The following is a 9538-nucleotide window of genomic DNA, read 5'->3' as shown; positions in this document are numbered from 1 at the left end:
GGCTCATCGCATTAAATATTGATAAATATTTAAAATTTACAACCAAATAAATAATCTAAATAATTAATAATAATTTTCCGGTAGTTAAAATTAATAATAATTGTGAATGTGCACCGGAAGTAAATATAATTTGACTAAAAATAAAATAAAAAGGAACATCCGGATACCGTAGGTTTATTTCCCGTTTGGTCGCGGCAGCTGGTGATACGTAGTTAGGTGAGAAAATAAATAACGCAGTTATAAGTTGACAATAAAATAATTATCGGTGAACAAAATAAACGTAAAAATTAATATTAATTAAATAAATAATCATCTGTAAGGTAAAATAATAAAAATTTATCGGGTTTTTGGTTGCAGATGACAGGTTGGCGAAAGGTTACATGGGGATTACTCCAAAAAGGATTTTGTAGCATATCTCCAGCCAGCCGACACTACCCCAGACTTAAAACATTATCTCTGCAACTATTTTAAACAATCGGAATTCTCGATTTATAAAAAATAACTGTGCCCATCAAATATTATTTAATCAAATAGTTTTTATTATATAATTATCAAACCGTGATAACCGTTTATCCTTAGGGATAAGGAATTAATTAATTGCAATACAATGTAAGTGGCTTATCGATTGCCCGAATCGTTGCTAAAACAATTCCTAGTATTAATAGTTGTAAAAAAAAGAAAAAAAAGAAAAAAAAACATTTATTACGTCACAAGCTGAAGATTTACGTGATCTAGCTTTACGATGACTTCAATAAAACTTATCATGTCATCTCTAATTATAAATATATTTTACGCACACTAGTTAGTGTGATAGATAAAAACGTGAGCGCGTTAAAGTGAGATGCTTATTTTTATTTTATGAATTTTAATTAGCGTGAGAGTGGGTAGTGTTCACTATTATTTATTATTATTTATATTAATAATTATAAATATTAAAATATATATAATTGCGCTGACCTAATGGGCTATATTTTAAAAATATAAAAAAGGCTGGGCAGTTTACGAACTTTGTCGAGTTTTGCCGATCATTTTTGTAGTCGTGTCTGTGTTACGCGTTGTATTAGTGTTTCTTCTTTTTTTTTATTATTATTACTTATATTTTTACTATTGTTATTATTATAAGTACTGTGCATGATACAACAGTAATTTTTCTTTCGGTTGAAAAAGAGGGGAAAGTCCGTTATCCCTGTTACAAAATTAAAAGCTACGTACGTTGGTAAAAACGTTGACTCCAGTCGAGTAAATACAATAAGAAAGAAAGAGATAGAAAAATGGCCTGTGAATTTTAATTGGTTGTCCTGGTGTTCCCACCAGGAACTTAACCTCATTATTTAGTTAAGTGGGGGAAGAGTTGCGCAAAGTAACTGCGCAGTTGTTAGCCCTGCAGTCCGTGGACGTGAACCGTCTCCCAACAACACGCCATTTCACATCTCGCATATTTGTCCATTTGCAGCGCGTAACTTTTATCAAACATTTATTTAACTCAAGAGTTATATAGGCAAATAAAGACTCAACAGATTAATGTCGAAGATATTTTTATATTTATAAATAACGGGTAGGATTCGTCAGATACTAATTTATTTATATTAAGTATTATATATTTACATTAAATCATAAGCGAAATATAAATTAGGAGTACTGAAATAATTTTGCTTGGTATTCCGTATGGATCAATACCAATCCGTGTTACTCGGGCATCTATTTTCTGCCTTCAGCAATTAAATCAGCTTATGTGGCTTTTATTTATTAAACGTATGGATGCTCGATTATTAATTATTCATTTGGTGTAAGAATTTATTACGTGATAGCGTTCCACAGCGAGCATTAAATAGTGACGTAGTAATAATTTTTAAAACAGTAATTAACATTTACTAAGTCGTGACACATACTACGTGGCATTTTTTTCGTATAATTATAAATTATATTTAATGAATATCGTTGCAGATTCGTCATGAAAATCCACTGGAAGTTAATCGTCCATTAAAATCATCATCCAATAATTAGCTAGAAAAAATAATTAAAAAAAAAAAATTAAACATGGTGAGTTTTACATGATATTTCGTTTTTTTTTCTTTGTTCATTTTCTTGGAGAATAAATATATCAGTTGGAATGAGAGAAAGAAAATGTCGGATAAGATGGCGCCACAAGCTGTGATAAAACGTTTGCTGACGTTGATCTTAAATAGATTCCGACCCACCCGAGTGGCGATACAAAGTAGGGACTACGATCAATGACCTTATGTGTGAATTCTTATATATGTAATTTACACTGACTCGTGACTTGGTTTTCTTTCTTCCATTGCAATGGTTATTATTAATGTCCTTGATACTTATGTTATATTTTATATTTTTCATTTAGATTTTATTGAATGATTGCTAACGTAAATTTTATTTAATTTATGATTGCAGCCGCGGATAGATCCATTGTCATTGCTCAAATGCCTGGGCGTTTTACTGGGCCCTAATGGAGGGATCAAAGGTAAAGCGGAAGTCGAACGCTTAGCTGGCCTTATGATTAAATTTTCTAAAAAACTCGTGTCCAAATGTATCTACATTCAGATTCTTAAGTCAACAGATCCTGAACTTCTCAGCCAGTGAGTTTTATTTTATATTAATTACAATAACAATAATTATTTATTTAAATTTTTACTCAGCACGTTGAGACGTACGGGTCACTTAATTATTAAGTATTGGTACGATAAATATATAAAAAAATGTGCAAAATAAAATTAATGAACACTGAACCATTGGGCGGTTTATTTAAGAAGCCGAACTTACTGATATGTGTCCAACAATTTCTTAAATTATTATTATTATTATTATTATTATTAGTATATTAATTATATAAGCAAAGCAAGAAAGCAATAAACTAAACCGGATTTTTTTAAACATTGTTTCAGATTTATGGGTGCTGGAGGATGGAACCTGATCCACATGTGGCTGACAGACGGAATAGTAGCCAAGAATTGGACGTTGGTCCAAGAACTCCTGGAGCTTTTGCTGCTCTGTCCAGTAGATGTCGACCGTCTGAAGAGTAATAATTGTCCCAAGCTTATCAAGGGCCTTTCAAAAGAAGGGAGTCATCAAGGAGTACGAATGCTTGCAGGAAAGCTGGTCGAGCAGTGGTTAAAACTCGTAAAAGGAGAAACCCCGCCTAACACAGTTCCTACGCAAATTTCAGTTGTAAATAATGTTTCGACGTCGAATGCAACGTACACGCCTGTTGTCGTTAATTCATCAGTCAATGCAACTGCAGTATCTCGGCAAGGAGATAATAAAACTAAAACCGATGAGGCTACTAATTCAATTGAAAGCACGACTGTTAGAGTTCAAGACCTTGCTTTAAACACTCCTATTAATCAAGATTCGCAACAATTTCTACAGCCTCAACAGCCGCAGAAAATTCATTTACAACCTGTGCAATTGCAATTATTAAATAAAGCTTTACCTGGACAATTGCAACCTTCGCAAATAAAAAATCAATTTGTTGTTGTTGAAAATTATCAAAATCAACCGACCTCTATAAGGTATAAAATAATATTACGCGATGGTAAACAGGTTCTTACTAAACTTGAAACAGATGCTACTAAAGTATCTAACAATATTAATGATAGTGATAGTAATGTAGATAATAAAATGGATATTAAGCAGGATTCAATTATTAATGATGATGATAATAATAAAATGTTAGAAAATGGTCAGGTTTATGATAGCAATAATGATAATAATTGTGTTGGAGATAAATTAGATGAGAATAGTACGAGTACTGTTGTGAAAGAAGAGGCTGATGTAGATACTAACGATCAAGTAGATTCTTCTAAAGTAAAAACAGAGGACAATGTAAATAGTGAAAGCAATAATAAATCTAGTGATAAGGAGAATAGAGACTCACAAAAAAAAGACGATAAATCGAGTAGCAGTAGTAGTAGTTCGGATAAAAAAAGTAGTCATAGTTCTTCGTCGAGAAGTAGTTCGAAACACAGTTCGAGTTCATCGCGGTCCAGTTCACGCAAATCTTCTTCGTCCCACCGTTCTGGCAGTAGCTCGTCCAAGGGATCGTCCAGCTCCAGTAAATCTTCCAAGGACAAAGACAGACATCACTCGAGTAGTAGCAAGCACGCGAGTAGTAGCAGCAGCTCCTCGAGAAGTAAGTCTGATAAGGAGAAAGAGCGGGATAAAGAAAAGGAGAAGCAGAAGAAAGATCAGGCCGAGAAGGACAAGGCGACGCTGGAGAAGGTCCAGGGTCAGTCATTGAGCAATAAGATTGGTAAAATACCTAAGAAGAAGCCTGAAGATGAAAAATCTGGAGACTCACTTAGGAAGACGTCGACTGACTCGAGAGATAGTTCTAAAGAAAATAAGGATAAAGACAAGGGTGATTCGAAGAAACCTTCTAGTCCCACGATTTTGGAGAAGAAAAATATTTCGATTTCTATTGAAAATCGTAAAAATTCACAGGAATCATCTCGCCCTAAAACTGTTAAAACTTTCAATTCTAAATTTAGATCTACAGGTCTCGAGGAAGAAGTTAAACCACCGCCACCGCGTACTGCAGGTAAAAAACCCTCGACGACTGCAACAACGGTTACTGCGGATAAAAAAATAGTACCACCTAAATTGCCGGTTAAACGTTCGTCTCCAATACGCGAATCTGGTGCGTCTGCTGAGAAAAAGGCTAAAGTGTCATTAGATCCGACGAATTCGCCGTCAGAGGACAAGAAGGGAGCTATTAAACTTATTGCACCGAAACCTAAACGTAAGTACTTATATCATTTATTAATTATCAGTTCATTAATTATTAATTGCTCTCCGTATAACGCATTATTTATTATTATTAATATTTATAATATTTTAGCAATTGTCATCTCATGGTTAACAAGTTATTTTATTGACTGCACGTTTATTAATTACTTACTATTGAGTTTACAGGTGAATTCTGGTGGGACAAATGGACAAACATCTGTCTCCAATATTATAATTTAAAATTATATTTTTTTACAGAATATTTTTTATAAATCTATTTTTTTATTAACTTTTTTCATAAATATATATGCAAAAAAAAAATAATAACAAAACGGTAATAATATTATGGATAACCCATGTAAATAATGGCAAGAAACAAGAAAGAAACATTCTCTACTCATAATTATCTCTAATTAGCAGGTAATTTATTTATGTTAATTGATTGATTATTTTTTTTTTATTTAACAATTTATTAATTGATGTAATGTAAAGTATGATAGTGATAAAAAAAATACGCGGGTACTTAATAAATAGTAAATAAAAAAAAAAAAAAAAAAAAAAAAAGATAACATTACAAAAAAGTGATTGAAGATCTCAAGAGAAACAACAATGGATAGTATTTATTATTGAAGAATATTTCATCACTGGTATCTCAAGGCTTGTGCCTATTTCATCCTGGGTAAGGAAAAAAAAAACTACTTCGTTAATAATACTATTAATTATTTTTTTTTTCTTGATTTGTCTTGTACATGTACATCTTTTTAAAGGTAAAATAATAAATTTATCATTAAAAAACATTTGGAAAAAAATATGAATATTTGAACTTGAGTTTTCGCTACAGCCCACTTAAATAATTAAAAAAAAAATAATATTGATTATTGAAGACTCAATGTAGAATAAAATGTCTGATTAATATTTAATATTAAATAATTATTTAATAGGACTTTGTTTAGAATTAGAAATGTGTTGTTTCTATTCCTTATACTTGGTCCTTAGTTTGCTGTAAGAAGTTATCTGGCATCCTGCTTGTACTATTTAATCACATCTGTTTAATTATAGTTATTACTTAAAGAAAAAAAAAAATTAAGAGCTCTCTCGTGAATGGAAATTGAATGGAGTGCGAAAGAAAGAGCGAGTGCAAGAGTTCGAGAGAAAGATTTTTATTAAAAAAAAAAAAAAAATAAGTAATAATAATTAAAGGGAGAGAAACAGAGTACGAGATGTTTTTATTCAAGGATGATTCATTAAGGATTTATCAAATTGTCATCGAGTCGATAAATTCCTAGTACAAGTGGATAATCAGCTTTAAGGACAATATTCACCGATAAAATGATTACTCAAGATACGACTAGTAAATATTGATTTAAAAAAAAAAACATTTCAAATGTAACGCCAAGTTTTTTAACTAGATTTATTACAAAAATTAATTTTTTTTTTTCTATTAAATAGTTATAATTTAAAAAGTTTTTACAAAAAATATAAGGGCTATAGAGATTACAGATCAATTTATTAGAATTTGATTTAATTTTAAAAAATATTAAATGAATATTTATTTGTCATAGAAAATAATGTAGCGGATGATGAACCAGTGCGTGTCTTATATCATTGGATTCTATTTTCGAGCTCTAATAAAACGTACGAGTCAATGTTTTCACAGAATACTACGTTACACCGTCACGTACTTCTCTGTCACTCGAGAGTGGGTACCAGACAAGGAGAGAAATAGCTTGTGTACTAACCAATCGTCAAACATTTACTATGATGGGTTTCACATATCATCTTCCTGTATCAACATATATACCAATTTGTATTTTGTCTACCTAGATGGCTTTTTTCTATTCTTATTTTTTATTATTTTTAATCAAAACTAATTTACCAATCACTAAGAGTATATTTTTCAATTAATTACCAAGATATTAATAATTATAATAGTTATATTTATTATTTATATTCCTATTAAAGAAAAGGCTCTTTATAAATTAAATGCTTCTTATCTTCATGAAGCTATCTTAATGCATTTTTCATTCGGTATTATTAAAAATAATCCCTAAATAAAGAGAATAATAATCCCATTATTTTAATTAAAATAAATAAATAAATTTGCTTACTTTTATCTCTGACTAATTTTCAATTCTAATTTTTTATTTATTTCTTCCAAAGTAACTCTTGCGTTATTAATATAGAAATATTAAAACAAAAGTAATAATTAAATTCATAAAATTCCAAATAAAATGTACAATTAAATGTAATAATTTAAATATTATTTCAACTATTGTTGCTATTTATTATTATTTTTTTTTTTTTACAGTTTTATAATATGTATTTATTTCCAGCAAATACACAACATTAATGCCAAGTTCCAGCTATTTATTTTTTAGTTATTAAGTTTTAGAATAAATAGTAATATATAATCAAAAATACGGAGAGCTATTAAATAAATAAATTTATATAATAATTTAGTAACTAGACAAACAAAATAATTTTTAATAAATATGTTATAGCGATGGTACTCCAAGAGAGTGATATGTTTATGGACGCATTGACTGCGTCAACCAAAAGCAAAGAGCCAAGAAAGCGTAAACGCAGGACATCGGTATCCAAGGATGGTAGTACTGATGCCAAGAAATCTGATGGTACTAATTCAGTATCAGGAGATCAGGGAGCGAGAGAAACCACGCCACCGCCTACATCGCCGAGTCATAATACTGATGATAGATCGCCTGTGTCCATGAAACCCGAGTTTAAGGTATTTATTTACTTTATATCATTTTAAATTTTTAAGATTGTTTCTAAAAATTGTTGATAATTAATTTGTATTGATTAATTTTCAGTTTTATCAAGACACGCTCGAGACAGACGAAGATAAAGAAGACAAGGAACGAGCGCAGAATGATAAAGATGAAGATTCACCTGATGAGAAGGTGAACAACAAAGGTGTAAATGATGAAGAGGATGAACGGAGTAGAACCCCAACCTGCGACGACGACTCAGAAGAAGCTATTAAAGCCCCGGCATCTCCCGACGATCCTGAAGATTCGGGTCGCGCGCCGACTCCCAATGAAGATATTCGGTACGTCGACGGACTGAGGAGCGTATTGCTTCTTCAGAAGCGCAAAGGACCCAAGAAAAGTCTCAAGTGGAAGACGGACTTGGAGTCTGTGCGGTACTTTGAGCTGGACGAGACAGAGCGCGTAAATGTCACGAAAACGTTCACCGACGCAAAGAATATGGAGAAGATGAACGAGCGCGAGGCCTTCCAAATGGCCCGGAAGCTCAGTACTGAGGATCTTATGGAAGAAAAGACGCGGTGGAAAGCTTTGATTCCAATTGACTTACCAGCGCCGTTAGCCGACCCTGGCAAGGACAGCAAAGAGAAGGACATTCAGTACGCGCGAGAGAAAGGAATTCTACAAGCGCTTTACTTCAATCGCAACATGATACCAGATTCTCCAGCGGAGCCTGACGAAGAGCGCCATCATATCTACACCGACCCGAAGATAATTCCTCTTGACGATATCTCTGAGAACGCCAGCAAGGACAGTGACAAAGATTTCACAGCTGTGCCATGGCCTGAACCCAAGCCCCAGCAAGCGACACCGGTGATTCCTAATGTTCACTTCCCGACATTCCCTCCACACAACCAGGTGATACCAGGAATGCCAATGCCCAACCAAATGGGACCAATGAACATGCCGCCGCAGCAGATCCCACCGCCTATGATCCAACCACCAATGAACCACATGCAGCCAATTCAGGACGTCCCTGGAGCCGGTGGTTGGAGAACCGGGGACGGCAAAGTTGTCGTACCAGACGTAGCCATGAACAATATTCCCAACATGCCCGGTAACATGAATCACAACTACCCGCCTCCTGGAATGGATCCATCGATGATGCCGCCGAACATGATGGGACCTCCGGGAATGTACAATCAGCAAGACGGCTATCCCAATATGATGCCCGAGGACGGGTCTTTCGGTCACATGCCCAACAACTTCCAAGGACCTGGAATGTTTGGACCCCCTGGACCTGGGCCCGGTCCTAACTTCCCCAATGGACCTCCACCTCGTGGTGTTGGTCCCATGCATGGCAACCGCGGGAGAGGTGGGCCTCCAGGACCTCCCGGGTGGTTCCGCGGTGGTGGCAATCCAGGTGTCGGACCTCCAATGCGCGGCGGTTGGGGTGGTCGAGGTGGCTGGAGAGGCAACGGCAAGCAACCTCCAGTTTGTCGGCAGTTTACCAAGAGCGGATACTGTCGCGTAGGTGATAAATGCCAGTATCTTCACCCAGGTGTTAATTGCCCGCCATTCTGAAGAGAAGTTATTTGTTAATAGCCTACGTTATCAATGGATCTATTTTTCAATGCACAAACTATAATTATGACTTAAATTTTAGTGATGGTATGAAACCATTTTCATATTAATGGAGACGTAGTCTTTCAATCGTCTTCCTTAATGTACATCACGAGTACTTGGTATTATTATTTATATCGAGTTTGGTGTGTTGGATTGATTTCATTGATAGTCACTGCCGTGCAATTATTGTGGATAAACTTTTAAATATGAATTACCTGTGATAGATCGTCACTAGATCCGCTATTGTTATCATTTGATATAAAAAATACGAAACTATTATTAATATTATTTTATTATTATTATTATATCTAGGGACTAATTCGTCTTTGAGGTATTCGCGGTATAAATTAAAATTTTCACATGACTAATGTACATTTCTTGTAAATAATGTATCATTTTTTGTATAAACAAAATAGAATTAGAATTTAATTCTTATTAAACTA

The 9538-nt window shown here is 33.7% G+C and overlaps 1 protein-coding gene across 4 annotated transcripts; it reads left to right on the top strand.

Moving 5' to 3' along the window:
* The first annotated feature begins 81 nt into the window (after positions 1-81).
* Positions 82-9364, top strand: LOC123272426 (protein split ends). Of its 4 annotated transcripts, none has more exons than XM_044739181.1 (7): positions 82-216; positions 358-609; positions 1945-2040; positions 2410-2594; positions 2901-4756; positions 7245-7489; positions 7575-9364. In XM_044739181.1, exons 3-7 carry the CDS (start codon positions 2038-2040, stop codon positions 9051-9053), a joined length of 3768 nt encoding a protein of 1255 aa, XP_044595116.1. In that variant the 5' UTR covers positions 82-216; positions 358-609; positions 1945-2037; the 3' UTR covers positions 9054-9364. The 4 variants fall into 4 exon arrangements, with proteins under 4 accessions (XP_044595116.1, XP_044595114.1, XP_044595115.1 ...); XM_044739179.1 differs by having other exon boundaries at positions 130-280; XM_044739180.1 differs by lacking the exons at positions 82-216; positions 358-609 and adding an exon at positions 1181-1555.
* The last annotated feature ends 174 nt before the right edge of the window (positions 9365-9538 follow it).

The sequence above is a fragment of the Cotesia glomerata genome, linkage group LG10 (genome assembly GCF_020080835.1).
Source record: "Cotesia glomerata isolate CgM1 linkage group LG10, MPM_Cglom_v2.3, whole genome shotgun sequence".
In the NCBI taxonomy this organism is placed as follows: domain Eukaryota; kingdom Metazoa; phylum Arthropoda; class Insecta; order Hymenoptera; family Braconidae; genus Cotesia; species Cotesia glomerata.
The sequence above is the reverse complement of the archived record's forward strand: the minus strand, read 5'-3'. Positions and strand labels throughout refer to the sequence as shown.

Bases quoted from the DNA above. Each gene is read 5' to 3' on its own strand.
- LOC123272426 (XM_044739181.1), top strand. The intron at 2,595-2,900 runs GTGAGTTTTATT...ACATTGTTTCAG, and splicing joins GATCCTGAACTTCTCAGCCA to ATTTATGGGTGCTGGAGGAT. The intron at 4,757-7,244 runs GTAAGTACTTAT...AATATGTTATAG, and splicing joins TATTGCACCGAAACCTAAAC to CGATGGTACTCCAAGAGAGT.